The sequence below is a fragment of the Erinaceus europaeus genome, chromosome 7 (genome assembly GCF_950295315.1).
Source record: "Erinaceus europaeus chromosome 7, mEriEur2.1, whole genome shotgun sequence".
NCBI lineage: Eukaryota > Metazoa > Chordata > Mammalia > Eulipotyphla > Erinaceidae > Erinaceus > Erinaceus europaeus.
Window position 1 is genome coordinate 83,214,225 of NC_080168.1, and position 17,168 is coordinate 83,231,392.

A 17,168-nucleotide genomic window follows, 5' to 3' on the forward strand; every position below is an offset into this window, starting at 1 on the left:
CAAGATGAGCTGCTATAACAAAACTTTAAGACACAACCTCAACAGTGACTAGAAACATGCATGTGAATATTCTGGACCAACAATTCAGTAAGAACAATTCATCTTACCTCATCTAACTTGTACTTTATGCTCACTAGGCAGCCTTCTGGTTATAATTTGTCTTCAGACAGAGAATAAATTGAGCAGTGAGCTTAAGTCTTTGAGAATTTGGTAGCTACATTTAGCTCACTCTAAATTAATGACTGATATTGTGATTATAATTAAATAAATTTCTCGTGGGTTAGATGTATGCAAAGCAGTTCCTAAAACAGTGTCTCAGGAAATTAGAGTTTCTCAGGTTGGGGGTATGGATTGACCTGCCAATATCCATGTTCAGCAGAGACCTGCCAATATACATGGATATCTTCGCCCACCCTGTTCAACGCTTGACATCTTGTCATCCAATCTGGTCTCCTACGCCTACACTGATCTTCTCTGTTCCAGTCTCTTGGAAACAGAGTTGGCAGTCAGCTGAGGTAAAGAACAAACACCTCATCACAGACCCCTGCAAGCATCAACCCAGCTTTGACCTAGCACGTTATGATTGGGCCCTCTTCAATCGCTATCGAACAGGCCATGGCCGGTGTGCTGCTATGCTCCATCACTGGGGAGCCAGAGACGACCCAAACCGCCCCTGTGGTTACAGACAGACTATGACCCACATAGTCAACGACTGCCACCTCTCCAGATTCAAAGGAGGTCTCGAAACTTTACATCAGGCTCAACCTGACGCTGTTGACTGGCTACACAAGAAGGGCAAACACTAGAAGAAGAAGCAGAGAAGCAGTTGCAGAAGCCGAAACTCTCACCTTCTGAAACCCAAAAAGAATTTCTTTCCATACTCCCAGAGGGGCAAACAATATAGGAAGTAAACCAAAGGGCTCTATATAACAGTCCCACCAAGACTTGAAGTGTTTGTCACCAGGAATCTTGTTTCTATACCATCAATGAAATGGAAATTAATCTGGAGAACACCATAGGAAGATAGGCACAGTTTCACTTATCTGAGAGAGAAGAGGAAAAAAAAAAAAGACACTTGGAAGTAGTAATAGGTATAGGGAGTGAATTAGAAAAGAAGTGAAGGTGTATGGCCATACCACCCTGAACACGCCCAATCTCGTCTGATCTCAGAAGCTAAGCAGGGTCAGGCCTGGTTAGTACTTGGATGGGAGAAAAGAAATGAAAGCAGGACCATTGGGAAAAATGGGTAAATATATATACATAGGGATAGAGAATTTTAGAATCAGACCTTGAGAGAACTACTGTAGTTTCCAATGGAGGGGATGATATACAGAACTCTAGTGGTGGGAATTATAAGGAACTATATACCTATTTGCTGGGCTAGCACTGCCGGAGAGAGAAGAGACCAGGAACTCGTGGCGGAGCGGGAACACAAATCTTTATTCATGCAGACGTCCCAGAGTTGGGTGTGAGCACAACAGGTTTAGGCCACGTGGAGCTAGCCAAATGACCATGTCCCACTATGCACACCAGCCTTTTTCCTGGTCTGGACGCAGAAGAGAAAGAGAGAGAGACCAAGAACAGCAGCAGGCTTTATAGGGTAAAAACAGAAGTGGCAAGTCGGAATGGGATTGGCTAGGAAAGGGGGTGGAGAAAACAAGGCATACTGGGAAGGTGGAAGCATCCTTAGCAACTGTTGCGATGGCTTTAACTGAATTAGCAATACCCTGAGGGGATAATGTGGTGGGGATCTTTCAGGCAAAACAATGATTATGTAAATAGACGATAGTTACAGCAATGAAGCATGGTGTGTGGGGGGGCTGGCTTTAAGGCCCAACAGCTATTATCTTACAATTTTATAAATCAATATTAAATCACTAAAAAAAAAAAAGAAAATTATAGTTTCTCATCCTCTAAAAGTGTCTAGATTGCTGTGGCCTCACATAGGTATGATTGAAACACTGAGCACTAACTCAAGATCTCCTAGTTTACTTTTTATTTTCATTTACTTATCAAGACTTATGTATTTATTGATTTTTACTAGAGTGATCCTGAACTTTGCCTTCTGGTGCTGCTAGGGGATGAACCTGGGACCTTTGGTCTCTCAAGCATGAAAGTCTTTTCCACTATACTATCTCTCTAGCCTCCTAGTGTTCTTTTATAACATTTTTCTACAAAATTTCCACCTCCTACTGTTGACCTTTACTTAGGTCTGTCCAGCATCCTAACTGAATGTCCCATAAATGTTTCAACCCAGAACTCTTAAGATATGTTTTATAGTCTTGTTATTTAAGTTTGTTCTTCTTTTTGCCCCCATAGGAGTTTGGGGTATCATAAAAGGGCTATAGGGAGAGTAATGACATGATCTGACTTGTATTCTGCAAGAGTTATTTATTGATGTAGAGAATACATGGTTAAGGGAGGAATGAAGAGAACAGCAGTGCAAATAGGCTATTGCTGTTATGTGAGTCAGCAGTGTGCTGGTCTGGGCTAAGGGAGAGGAGATGAACTGTCTGCAGATGCAGCTGGTGTGCATTTGTTATGATTGGAGGTAAAAGGGTGGGACAGACAGAGGATGTTACTTCCAGGTTTCTTGTGGATGATGGGATCTTTACTAAGAAACATGGAGGAAAGAAACAAGTTTGGGGGGGCAGCTGGTAGCACACCCAGTTAAGCACACAGAGAATGAATTGTAAGGACCAGTGCAGTGATCTAGGTTCAAGCCTCTGTGCCCTACACATGGGGGATGCTTCACAAGTGGCAAAGCAAGTCTGCAGGTGTCTCTCTCCCTCTCCCTCTCCCTCTCTCTACTCCCTCCTCTCTCAATTTCTCTCTGTCCTATACAATAAAATGGAAAACAGTGGCTGCCAGGAGCTGTGGATTCATAGTGCTGGCACCAAGCCCTAATGATAAACCTGGAGGCAAAAAAAAAAAAAAAAGGAAACAAAGAAGTTTGGGCATTTTCAATTTATCACATCTCTGAGATAGCCAAGTGCAAATGCCATGTTGGAAACTGGACATAGGGCTGGAGCTCAATTGGGAGAAATGTATAAAATATGCAAATGTGGGTGATACCAGTGTATTGACAGTGGTGATATGCAATAGAGTGCATAGGGCCACAAAGACATTAGTGGGGAGTGTGGCAGTGTTGTGGCTGAGGAGAGATTATAATATAAGAGGCTAGGCTGGTCTGTTAGGATCTGTCAGAGGACCTCAGGAAGCAGTGTCCAGACATGTGGGAGGAGTTCACAGGGATGATGTCAAAGGAGGGGCTTATTCTATGGAGGAGGGTACAGCAATTGCCCACTGGTTACTGCTAAGAGGTAGCTGACATTTCTTTCTCTTGTGGGAAAATGATATGATAAAATCAGAAGAGTTTCCTTTTTAAAAATCCACTCTCTGGATAGTCATAGATTATGTTTTAAAATGCAGGCAAATCCTAGTTGCAGTGATAGAGCAACATTTTAAAAATTATTTATGCAGCATCGAAATAAGGAACTGGGAGAAAAGAACCACCCACCTAATAGTTCATCCACAAAGTTTGTCACTGCCATGGCAGACATTTTAATGTTTCCAGATGTCTGTGTTTGCTAGATATTTGGCAGTTTTTCCCCCATAGATTATCCTGATATTTAGCATCATGTGCAAAATAACCTAAAACTTTTTACTGACCATAAGCCCATATTCTCCTTAAAAAAAAAAAAAATATATATATATATATATATATAATGGTTACACCTTGATCTTTTCAGATTATACACTGCTGGTTTCTTAAATCACTTGACAACAGCATTTGTCCATGTTCACAGATAAAATATCACACACATTCCTTCACATCATAAAGTCAAATCCAGCTAAATTTTAGGCAGTAGCATAAGCCCTCCAAGTTCCCCATATTGGGTTTTGCTTGTTTCCTAGGTGACAAAGCTGTGAAACTAGTTACTATTCCAAAGCATACAGCCAGACTCCCATCAATATGATGTATTCTATTTTCTATTCAGTTTCATCCCCAAAAGAAAACTCAGGGTTATATGGGACTTCAGACTTAGATTTGCCCTTCTGTCAAACATTAATAGGACCATGGAGTCATAATGCAGAGAGAGAAGTCGTTGAATCAGTCTTCTCCACAATTAAGCAAGAGAATATTTAACCTCACCTCTTGAATTAGCCCTTACACTTAGCAGTAAGCTCCCTGGACCAGGCAGATAGCTCAACATGTTAGAGTTCAGGGCTTGTATGCCTGGGGCCCCAGTGGTCCCAGGTTCAATCCCAGGCACTGCCATGAACCAGAGCTAAGTCAGAGCTCTGCTCTCCCTGTGACTCTTCTAGAAAATAAGTATTATGAAAGGCAGCTCCTTTCCCATCCAGAAGAAGAGATCCTATAACTTGCTTGGCAACCACTACTCTGTGTTGATGTTTGGGCAACATAGCACCGAAAGCCATCACAGAAATAAATTACATTCCATGGACTGGAAAAAAATGACCTAGTTCACCTAGAGATGATTCAGATATAATACTTTGAATTCTGGAAAATATTATGGAAAAGTGAAAGCATCAAGCCAGTTTACATAATAATATTTTCCACATTACATTACTCACACTAGGAAGAGTACAGAGGTCACTCTGGTTGATACTTGGAGGGGTTGTGGGAATTAACCACTGTCACTCTGTCTCCTTTTTTCATCCTTCTTCTAGTAAGCCAGTCTCTTAGTGGGATGAAACTTATTCAAACTTTTTTCTCTGTTACATATTCTCCTTGCCCATATGAATGCTTTAATAAGACTATAAGTGCTTTTTAAAAAAATAATAATGCTTTGAGACAATTTCTAGTTCCCTTGGGGGATGTGGGGGGCATTAGAAAAGACACCAGAATAGTCTCAGCCCATGGGTGCTGGCACCCTTTGCTCAATACTTGCAGAATGCTGCTGTGTCCTGGGCCTGAGTGTAAAGTAAGTAACAGCAGTCAAAGATTATATTAGTACAGTGGTGACTGAAATACTCAGGTCTTCCTGGATCAGGATTTAGGAGTGGAAAGAGGAAATTATCAAAGATCTAAACAAGTATAGAATAACCACTTTGTCAAGGTCCTCTGAATACATAAGTATGGGAGTCCATCTGGCCAAGGGAGAAAAGGGTGACTGAGCAAGTGGAGTTAGCCAGGCAGACATGGGCTGGAAGTATACTTCAGATAGAAGCTGGCATGTGAAAATTCTGTGCCTGGAGAGGGACCACAGTTGTTCATCTGAGGAGTGAAAGCAGGTTCATGTAACTGGATCACAGAGAATGCAGAGAAAATTGGGAGAATATATGATTGGTACAAGACCAGAGGTTGAATCCAGTTCTAGACTCTAGCCTAAGAGTAGTAGAAAGCTATTGCAATCCTCCAGGATGTGGAGGGAGTGAAATTACCAGATTTGTCTTCAGAAAGAACACGGATTACAATATGGTGAGTGGAACAAATGTGGGGAGACTTTGAAAGACTCATGTAATAAGCTAGCATGGAGTAGAGGAAAGGCTGGACTAGGGGGATGGCAATAGAATTACAGTCAAGAGAATGTTTTCAGCAACACCAAGCAAGAACAAACAACAGGACTTGGGGATGAATTGATAAGCGATTGGGTTGGGTGGGTTACAAGGATTACACCAACATCTCTTGGTACCACTCTATGAGACAAGGAATAACAGAGAGAATCATGGCAGGCATGGAGTGGTGAGTAAGAGGTGGTAATCAGTAATGCAGTTTGGAATTATTTTAATTGGAAGTGCCTTTGAGACATCTAAGGAAAGATACCAAAGAGGTAGTAAGGTTAAAAAGTCTGAAACCTGCATGTAGGAAATACGGCAGCAGGAAATTCATATTGAGAACCATATGTACACCAAGTGAAATCCTGGGCTAAGGAAGAAAATGCTAAGTAAGAAGAGAAGAAAACCTAGCAACAGAGGCTGAGGGGATCCGTCATGATGGCAGTAGAGCAAGTTGTGTGGAGGACAATGTAGGTGTGACCGGAAGGGAGGGAAGAAAGCCAAGGAGCATTCTAGCTTGGGAGAGACTTTCAAGAAGAGCAGACCCAACTGTGTCTAAGAAAACCGTAACCTGTCTGGAATGATTTCAAATATGGACAAGGCTTCCAGATATTTTGCCACATGAAAGGGAGCAATTGGTGAAGAGAGATGTGATGTTCAACAACTTTTCAATACAGGGTGTATATATTTAGAAGTTGGTGGGAGAGGTCCCATGAAAGACTAAAGATATAGATAGCAGAGAGAAGGGGCAAACAGGAGGTAAGGCTTCTTAGAAGACTGGAGGAGGTGGGAACCCAAGGTGGAGAGATTTTATCCTGAAGGTAGTCAGTGGGGTACTGACAAGGCTAGGTTCTCTGAATGTTGGAAGGAACAGATACACAGGGCCAGCAAAATAGCTCACTTGGATGGTATGCTGCTTTGCTATGTGTGTAGCACAGGTTTGAGCCTGGCCCAAACTGCAATGAATGAAGCTTTGGTGCTGTCATTTCTTTCATTATCTCTCTACTTCTATGTATCTCTGTTTCTATAGGAAAAAAAATGGTGTCATTGTCAGGGAAGCCCCCAAAATACTCAGGTCATGTATTGACCCTGAGGTTTTGCTCAGCAAAACCAATAGGACATCATTCTCATCTCAACACTTGTTACTTAAAAGGTCTAGGAGATTACAGGGCCAAAAAGGACCCCTTCCACCTTAATTTGAGTTATAAAAATGTTATAATATGGAGCCAGGCAGTGGCGCACCTGGTTAAGCGCTCACATTACAGTGCGCAAGTACCCGACTTCAAGGCCCTGGCCCCCACCAGTAGGGGGGGAGCTTCATGAGTGGTGAAGCTGGGCTGCAGGTGTCTCTTTGCCTCTCTCCCTATCTCCTTGTCCCTTTTCAATTTCTCTCTGTCTTTGTCCAATAATAAATAAATAAATATTTTTTAAAAATGTTATAATATCATTTTTAGACATCCAGGCTACTTTTAAAAGTATTTATTTTAATGAGAGATAGAGGCCAGAACAATGCTTTATTTCTGGTTTATGGTGTTACTGAAGATTTAACCTGAGATGTTAGAACCTCAGACATGAAAGACTTTTGTTTAACTATTATTGCTGTCTCCTCAGTCCCCTTTTTAAATTAATTAATTATTTATTTACAAAGAAATTTATAGGGAAAGGGGAGATCGAGAAAGAGAGGAAAGAAGCAACATCAGCAACTCTACTTCACTACTTGTGAAGCTTCCCCATAGGAGGGAACTGAAGGCTTGACCCAGGGTCCTTGTGCAATGGTAACATGTACACTCTACCAAGTATACACTGCCCAGCACACATCCTCCCAGATTCCCTTTTAAATCCCAAGTATAGCTGGTAGCTGCTGTGTATCCCAGCACCTAACAGTGCCCTGACAGAGAGAAGTTGATGGATAGCAGACAGGGCACTTACAGGAAGTGGGAAGAGGTTTGGAAGAGAAATGAGGCTGGAGATATGTGCCATGAAGAGACATTAGCTTGGTTCTTGAGCAGAAGGGAGCCATGCAATTCTGTCTGTTGTGCTCTGGAAACAGTGGTTTACCTAGAGGTCCTTCAGGGCATCTCAGGTCTGAGAGACATAAACAAAAGTCTCTATAAGGTTAAGGAATAAGTGGGAGAGTCAGAAATGAGAGTAGGAAGGACCAGAACTTGTGGTCATAAATTTGTATTAATCTTTTCAAAAAGTTGTAAGATTAAGACATGCATTGGGGCAGAAGGGATGATTATAAACCAAATGCCAAGGTGCTCATTGGGCCACAAGAACTAGATGTCTGTTTTATCACTAACATGCCAGAAGTGGAGGGGACGTCCCCTCGTAGCCTATACTCTGCTGTAGTGTCCTGCTAATGACTTCGTGGGGACCAAGAAGTGAATACTGAGAGGAGCCCTTACTATAGAATTCAGGCCAACTGGCCAGCATCAGAACTCACTCTTAGTCATCACACATACTATCAAGCCTCCTTCAGGAAACTTCTTCAAAGACTGCATTATGGGCTAAACTGTGTGCCCTGAATTAATATGCTGATGCACCAATCCATAGTACTTCAGGATGGGACTGTATGTGGAGTTAAGGCTTTTAAGGGAATAACTGAGTTAAAATGAGACATTTGGGCATGGGCTCTAGCCCAATATGACTGGCATCCTTATTTTAAAAAAAATGGATGAGTATCCATGGAGAAGACTATGTGAGAAATAGGAAATAGGCAGTTGCCTGAAAGCCAAGAAGAGAGGCCTTAGGAGAAACTAAATCAGTTACATCTTCAGTTTGGCCTTCCAGCCTCCTGAAGTATGAGAAAATAATAATCCAAAGTTTAAGTCCCTCGTGTATGAAGTTTCGGTATGGCAGTTCTAATAGATGAATGCAGGCAGAGTTGTGGAAATTTGGGTTACCAAGGACAGTGGGACAATAAGAAGAGGACAGAGAGGCTCTCACTTAACAGGATTCTTTCATGTTCCATCCAAGATGAAGCAAAAGAATGACTTCATCACTTCTTACAGCGGAATAGAATTCCACTGTGTAAGTATAACACAACTTCCATAGCTACTCATCTGTCGTATGACATCTGAGTTGCTTCCAAGTTGGGCTATTACAAATTGTGTTGCTAGGAACATAGAACTACATAGATCTCTTCAGATAGATGTATTTGCTTCCTTCAGATACATCCTCAAGAGAGGAATTGCTAGGTCATAAACTAGGTCTATTTCTGGTGTTCTGAGAAGTCTCCAGACTTTTTCCATGAAGTCTGAACCAATTTGCATTGTGATGCTATGAACATGTGTGTGCATGCTGTGGTATACTGCACTAAAGTGAAAGACTCTAGGTAAGGAATGGGGCTTGGGGGTGGAGGTTTGAAGTCCTGGTTCATGATGATGGAAAAAGGACCCAAGTTGAGGTGAGAGTGTTTTACAGATACCTATCATAGGGAGATGAGAAACTGTACCAATGTGTCAACAGTACCATAATCCTTTAATGTTCCAATAAAGTAGGAGGAGAGAGAGGAGGAGGGTCATAAAGGCAGTAACAAAAGCAGAGGGTCAACATTTCCAAGTCTCCATCTCATGAAAACTAGGTGACCCGGCCACAGTGTCCAGAAGGTGTCTGCAGGTTCAGTACTGAGTCTAGGATTTCATCACATTGTAAAACTTCCAAAGCATTTTTCCGAAGGTTGTTCCTATTCCCACACCTCATTTCCACTCACTGTCTGGCAGTTGGAGGGTTAACCACAGACACACTGTATCCTGGGTATCTCATCTTGAATCCCAGGTCTCATCCTGAAAACTTAAGGCTGATCACTCTTGGGAAGGCTCTAAGCAAGACCCCCATCTCTGCTCTTCCTTAACAAAGCAGAGTCATTCAGATCTTAATGAGATTATTTTCTAACTCAACAGTTTATCTTCAGTTTCATTTACCCCCTCGCCATCTGGCTCCCTTATGCTTGCCTGTATAGCTAGTGGCTTTCTTTGTCTAAGGAGACTTGTCAATAGTTTATAATTTTTCTTGTCATGATCATAATATTTATTTTTCACATTAGACAAACTCTTCTGGAGGCTTGGAAGTGTTTCTTCTTCTCCTTCTTCTTCTTCTTCTTCTTCTTCTTCTTTTTCTTCTTCTTCTTCTTCTTCTTCTTCTTCTTCTTCTTCTCCTCCTCCTCCTCCTCCTCCTCCTCCACCTCCTCCTCCTCCTCCTCCTCTTCCTCCTCCTCCTCCTCTTCCTCCTCCTCCTCCTTCTTCTTCCTCTTCTTCTCTTCCTCCTCCTTCTTTAACCCAGATTTCTCTTTAATCTGAATTATTTCTGGGAAATGTATGGTTTATTTTTTATTAAGTTGAATGGACAAAACTTCCCAAACCAAGATGCTTTGTATTTCTTCTTTCTATTGGATCCTCTAACTCCATGTTTCATTTAAATAACTAGATCAGAACTAGCTGGTCTCACAGTAAATTAGTAAGGAAGGTTTGACAATGTTGCTGATAGCCAGTTACATCTCAGCACAGTGCTCTTAACTGAGCAATACTGAGTGCTCAGTACATAAATGAATGAGTGACTTTGTTCACTTGTACATCAAAGCCTGTACTACCATCAACAAAATGAACTAGAGAGAAAACATAATGGAGGACCAAGCAGTAGTGTTCCCTGTTATTACCTGTTATTATTATGCACATAGTACCATGCACAAGGACCTAGGTTTGAGCTCCTGGTTCCCACCTGCAGGGGGGGATACTTCATAAATGGTGAAGCAGGTCTGCAGGATTCTTCCTCTCTCCTCTATTCCCTCCTCCCCTCTCAATTTATCTCTGTCCTATCCAAGAAAATAGAAAGGAAGGTGGGAAATAAAGGAAAAAATGACCACCCAGAGTGGTGGATTTGTAGTGCCAGCACCAAGCCCCAGCAATAACCCTGGTGGCAATAAAAAGTAATTAATTTAAAACAGGTGTGTGTGTGTGTGTGTGTGTGTGTGTGTGTGTGTGTGTATGTGTGTGTGTGTGTGTGTCTCAAGTTAGGCTTCATGTCTCCTGGTCTGTCATACTTCCTGCCTCAGTGTGTCTCCCAGGTCCTCAGAGTCTGGTGTGAACATCTGTGGGCAGTAGAGTGGGTGGCCCTGAGCAGCCCAGCAGCACTCCCCTGACCCCACCTAACAAGTGAGGGATGGCTTTACACCCCCATATTTAGAATGACTATAAGCAGAACCTGGAAACATGGTGACAACTGTGGGCCAAGTTCCCTGGTCAGACACACTGCACAGTCCTGCTGACTCCCTCCTAATAGATCTTTCACCAACAGTGACAAAGTAAACCAGGCTAAGATCCAAGGGGTAGAGTGAGAGCCCACACAGATGGGGACATATATGCCCAGATGGACAGGAATGCTGGCCAGTCTCTCTACCTGGAACTCTCTCACTGCCTGTCTCCATATGAGAACTGCTGTCCTTTCATTCATTCACCAGAGTGATTGCCCCAGAGACTATTCTAGATGTTGGAGGTATAGCAGTGAACAAAAATAGATCTCCTGTTCTCAATAGTGCTGGCATATTCATTTACTTATTTAATTGTTATTTATAAAATGGAAATATTGACAGGTCTGGCTTCTCTAATTGCTTCCCCACTTAACACGGGCCAAAGCCCATGTTGATCCATACTCCCAGCCTGTCTCTCTCTTTCTCTAGTGTGGCAGGGATCTGAGGAAGTGGGGCTTCAGGACACATGGTGGGGGCCCATGACTTTACTTTTTGGTGTTGGCATATTTAGAACAGTGTTGAGGAAGAGTAATAACAACAGTAGCAGTAGTAAATAATAATAATAATAAATCTACCAGAAACCAAATGCTGGTAGAATTATATGAAGCAGTTGAGCAGTGTACGGGGGAGCTGTGATTGAGGACTAACGAAGGGCTCACTGATGAGGGGTCATCTGAACATGTAAGAAATATGGCAGATGTCTTGGAGAAAAGCAGAGATAAAGACTGCAGGGAGAAGGAACAAGAAGTGCTAACTCCCTGAGGCAGAAGATGGCTAAGTATTTCTTCCTGAGAGTGCTTTCATTGTCATTTGATTTAAATTAAATTTTATCCCAGGGCACAGTATTCTTTTCCTTCATAGCATTGACCTTTATGTTTATATACTTTGATATGTAAACTACTAATTAAGGTGCAGTGAATAAAATTTGAACTCTCAAGAATGAGGTCCTGAGTTGGATCCCTGGCATCACATATGCCAGAATGATGCTCTGGTTCTCTTTCCTTTTCTGTCTCTCTCCTTAACAAATGACTAACTCTAAAATATATATTAGTCTAATTATTCTTACCTTCTGGAGTTAGATGGTGTTTTCCTTGATTTCTGTATCCAGATTTTATTCTCATGCCTTTATTTGGTTGCTGGGGTTTTCCACATACACAGTCTCATCAGCCCTAGCTAACTTTTTTTTTTCTTTAGATAGGAGAAGGAGTTGACACCACAGCATCATTCCACTGCTCTTGAAGCGCCTCATGGCATGTTGCTCTCATGTGGTGGTCAGAGATTCAAACCCAAGTCCTTGCACATGGTAAACTGTGTGTTTTATAGAGTGAGCTATCTCCCACACCCACTTTATATTTAGCTATTGGATGAATCAGAATTTTAAGTGGTAGATAATGGTATTATGCAGTAAATCACTCACAATGTTTATTTTGCTTCTTGGGAGAATTTTCTTTTAGAAATTGTACATGGGTGGGAGGTGTGTCTCCCTTGAAGAACTGGCAGGTCCCTTTATGTTAATGAACACAAAATAAGTATTATCTTTGTTTTTATGTGCAAGGAATTTTATGCTCATTAAAGACAATTCAGTTAAGATTTGAGGCTGGCACACTTACCTATGGGTTTTTTATTTTTGATGATGAAATTGTGTTTCTAGTCTTTGTAAACTAGATTAATCCTTTGTGTGATTTCATTATGAGCTAAAAAGGAGTGGTATTTATTTAGATTAGAAGGAAGAAAGAACAGAAGAGAGAGGAAGGGAGAGAGGAAAAAAAATATTCCTCTTCACAGTTGTCACCCAGGATGACACTATTTGCAAGTCAAAATTAGGGAAAAAGTTAGGTCACTCTTGAGATATATGACAGCTACTTGTGACAAGTGCCTGGTATGGAACAGGACCCACTGCTTGGTATCTCACACACACACCATCTCATTTAATGCACCACAGCTCTCCAGGGTAAGATGTCAGTAGTCCTACCTTACACAAAAGTCAATTAAGACTCAAAGAAGTTAAATTAATTTGCCCTTAAGAACATAGAAATTTTCTTCAAAGACAAAATTGCCTTAATGAGAAGAAAATAGAAATGTGTGCATTCCAGTAGCTTAGAGAAGTTTACCAGAGTCCAGATTGTTTGGGTCCATTCTGGGACAGTGAGGTGAGTACTCCTCCACCCTAAGGAGAACCCCTTTGAGAAGGCACATCCGGTTTTCTTTAAACTATTTTTAAAGGCTTTTTTTAAATCCCAGGATAGCACAAGAATTCAAGACACCCATTGGAAAGTGACATGTTAGGTGGTGGGAAGCCACTCAGGCCTGTGCCAAGAAAAGTGACAATGAATTCAGTGCGAGTGATTTTGAGGGAGCCGTAAGAAAACACCTAGGGTTCCAAATGGGCCCAGATTCAGTGATGAAAATTTCTGGTTGCCTTCTGGGCGTTGCAGGGTATTCAGTGAGTTACTTAGAGTGAAATTATCCCAGGGGCAGACCCTGGGACCCCAGATGCAGGAATTGTGAGCCCAGGGGAGAGCGTTAGCATGCGGGTTCAGTCCTCTCTGTCTCACACACACACAAACACACACACAACATACCTCACCTGTCCACACCCACAAACACAGGTGCCCATGACTCTCACACCTCACCTCCTCGTGCACACGCAGGCGAGCAGCAAGCTTGCTCACATAGAAACCCCCTCTGCGCACGTGTGCGCGCTCACTTCGTGCACACCCGGCTCACACTTCGCCTGCGCGTGCACATCCCCCGCAACACGTGCACCCGCCTTCTCGGGCGCGCACACGCTCGGCCGGCGGCGAGGGGCGGGGCGCGCAGGAGTGGCGACAGCAACCCGGGCAGCTGCGGCGCGAGTACTTGGCGTGTAGAGAGTACCCGGAGCGAGTCCAGAAGCCCGGGCCGGGCGACAGGGAGGTAGCCCGCCGGAGTCCCAGAGCAGAGCGCGCCATGGATCCCAAGGCGGGCGGCGAGGAGGATGACTGTGTGGACTCGGGCGCCGAGACCGGAGGGTGAGCGGGGGTAGGGGGCAGAGGAGGGTGGGGGACCCCCGCACTCCGCTGCCTGCCGCCCCGCACAGCCTGGAACCCCCGGGCCACCCCCCCTCCAGGAAGCCGGCTCGGCAGACCCTTGCCTTCCAGGCTGGCGGGCCCCACCTAGGGAGGAGGAGGGACGTGAAACTAACTCGGGGTTCATTATAAGCCCCCCTCCCCCGCCTCCACAACCCCCTCTGCCCTGGGGTATCGCTGAAAAGGAAGGGAGAGCCAGGCCCAGGTCCTGCCCCGCTGCTACCGGCATTAGAGATGTGAGAGATGCTCTTGGCACTTGTTTGCACCTGCTGCCAGTACTTTCTGAGTGTCTTAGCTTCTGAATGTCTTAGAATTCAGGGTGGAGGTTTAGAAATGAGAAGAGGCAAAGAGGATGGAACAGCTGGCACTTAGATATTTTCTAAATCTTCTATGGAGACTCGTGTGTGTGTGTGTGTGTGTGTGTGTGTGTGTGTGTGTGTGTGTGTGTTTTCATAGGACACTTTACCCCCCACCATGCGCACCTGTCCCAGCTGCAGACAATTTCCATGGGTACGAGTGGGGTGAAGACGGTGTCTGATGTAATCTTGTCTTTTTAAAGAGTGCCTTTTCGTTCCACGCACCCCCCCCCCCCGAATTAGCACAAACCTTTGTAGACTGATTAAGCCTGTTTCAACAACACAGTTTTCCTGGGCGAGACAAAAGACTGAGTGACCTTTTAGAGATGAATGTTCCCTATAAAGGCTTCTACCCAGCCACTATCTTCAGAGGATTTCCCTGTGCAGAGTCAGCACCACTTCCAGGATATAGGTCCCACTCCCAAGGAAAGGGTGTCTTTTCCTATCCATGGTGACCCTGGAGGAAGGCTGGGGCTGCCCTGAGAACAGAAAATCTCACTCTTGGAAGACAGGGGAGGTTAGGATTCATCTTAGGGTTTGGCAGCCTGTGAGCACAGGAAGAGAGCCCAGGCTCAGCGTGGACTTGTGTCACATCTGCCCCCCTAAAAGGCACCCCCTCCTGGTGATTCAACTCCACCCTTCCTTCCCAGCCCCAGCCCCAGCCCCAACCCCAACCCCAACCCAAATGTGAGGCTTTATATCCTAAAGGACCTATCCTGTGCTGGACCTTTCCTGTTACTGAACTCAGGATCATGCCTGGTTCCCTGCAGCACCAAATCATTGTCAGGTGGAAAAACCTGACTCCAAGCTCTGACTGCCGTGCTCCATCCCACACTTAATATAAGAGGCCTTATCAGCATTAATTGAGGGTCCTTGGCTTTGTTTTTCATTAGCTGGACTGTGAATAGATGAAACAAAGCAAAACGAAGCAGCTAATTTTCATTTGGGTTAAATGAAGCACAGCTAGTCTGCTCATTTTCAATTTACAGAGTTCACCTAAGGCACTTTCCACAAGTCCTTGCTCTTGGAGAGGTGAAGGGGAAATCCTTGGCCAGAGGATTGCCTTTCCCTGAGATCCTAGGGAAGAGCCTGACAGCTGCCAGAGTACCTGGGAAGGTTTGCTGAGGACACTGACACAGAGCTGCTTCTGCTTCTGTCACTAAGAACACTAAACTGCTTAATGAATTCTAGCCTCAGCAACACTCTTAAGATAAATGGAGCCAGGTGGTGGCTCACTTGGTTGAGTGTACCTGTTACCATGTGCAAGGACCAGGGTTAGAGACCCTGCTCCTCATCTGCAATTGGGGGGGGGGGCTTCACAGGTTATGAAGCAAGTACTGCAGGTGTCTGTCTCTACCTCCCCTCTTAATTTCTCTGTCCTATCAAATAAATAAGGAATAAAAGGGGGGATGGTTGCTAGCTAGAAGCAGTGGATTCATTGTGCAGGCACAGAGCCCCAGGGATAACTCTGGTGGCAATAAAAAATATGAATAAGAAAGCATGTATAAATTAAAAGGTTTCAGTATATTTGTATCAGCCTTGTACTTACCACATAGTCCTATGCCTTTGCAGTTATCACAACAGTTGTTTTCCTGCTTTGCTCGAGGTCCCTGCCCCACCGTTTGTCCTCTTCAGCATTCATATGGCAGCCAGTCAAGTTGTGCATAAGCATATAGACACTCACTTTGTGTTGGTGTTATTTATTTCCCTTTTTTTTCCACCAGAGATATTATTGGGGTTTAGAGTCTGCACAATGGTTCCACCATGGCCATTCTTTTTCTGTAGGAGAGGAAACTCCTTTAGCACTGCTCCAGCACTCATGAAGCTTCCCCCCGAACCTGGGTTTTCATGCATGATAATGTGCGTACTCTATAGGGTGCACCATTCCCCTGCCTTGTATCTGTAATTAAAACAAAAATAACTAAATTTTATTGTTTTGGTTTTCACTGGGGCTCACCACTCCAGGCTGACTTTTTCAGGTAGAAAGGCACAGAGAAAAACACCACAGCACTGCAGCTTCCCTCAGTGTGGTAGGGGCTGGATTTGAACCTGAGTCTTGCCCAAAATGTAGTATTTCTTTTAATTTACTTATTGGATGGAGACAGAAACTGAGATGGAAGGGGGAGATGGAGAGGGAAAGAAAGAGAGACACCTGCTGACGTGCTTCCCCCCTGCAGGTGGGGCCTGAGGGATTAAACTCCCAGGTCCTTGTTTGGGGCAGCTCTGTGCTTAATCACGTGTGCCACTGCCTAACCCCATGAGAATTTTTTTTAACTGCAAATATGATTGTATCTCACTTCCAAACTGCTTTAGTGGCTCCATCTGTGAAGTGCAAAGAACTGAGTTGCCTTCAAACCCTAGCGTCTGCAGCTCTGTCTCTCTACAGGCTCAGCCTTGCCCCTGCACCTGGTTGTATCCTAGGTTTTCCCAAGCCCTTGCCTTTGTCACCCTGCTCCCCTTACCAGCTCTCCCTTCTCCACCTGGCGTGCCTGACCACCAGGTGAAACTCTACTCCTCTTCCATGACTCAGCTCAAGTGACATACCCCTTAAGGCAGGAATCATTAGTTTGAGGTCCACTACCTTCAAGATATAGGTAGAATGGTGGCTTTGTGATTTCTTTTCTGGGAAGAAACTTACTGGCTTGTCAGAAAAGTCATGCCCTGTTTTTTTTTCTATGTTTGACTGCAGAAATGCTTCAAGACTTTTCTGACAACCCAGTATTTTTTTTTTTTTACCAGATTTTCAAAGATTCCTGTGACACTCCCCCCCCATACCAAGCTTGGGCAAGGTCTGAAAAATCTCACGTGTGGCATGTAGCCTTTGTGCAGTGATACAGAGCCTGTACTGGAGGGGGGAGGACATCTGGTGATGACATTGACTATGGGGGCTGTCTGTCCCTCTGGAAGCAAGTTAGACTCTGTAGCAGAAAACACTTAAGATTTTCTGTGTGCCAGGTACTGCTGTGAGCATTT

At 43.9% G+C, this 17,168-nt stretch overlaps 1 protein-coding gene across 1 annotated transcript in view; it reads left to right on the forward strand.

Moving 5' to 3' along the window:
• Positions 1–13,606: 13,606 nt before the first annotated feature.
• The window catches only part of FAM124A (family with sequence similarity 124 member A), a 109,237-nt gene continuing 105,675 nt past the window's right edge, over positions 13,607–17,168 (forward strand). The window contains exon 1 of the mRNA XM_007521587.3: positions 13,607–13,782. Coding sequence (XP_007521649.1) covers positions 13,721–13,782 — 62 coding nt within the window. The 5' untranslated portion in view covers positions 13,607–13,720. The remainder of the gene's footprint in view (positions 13,783–17,168) is intronic.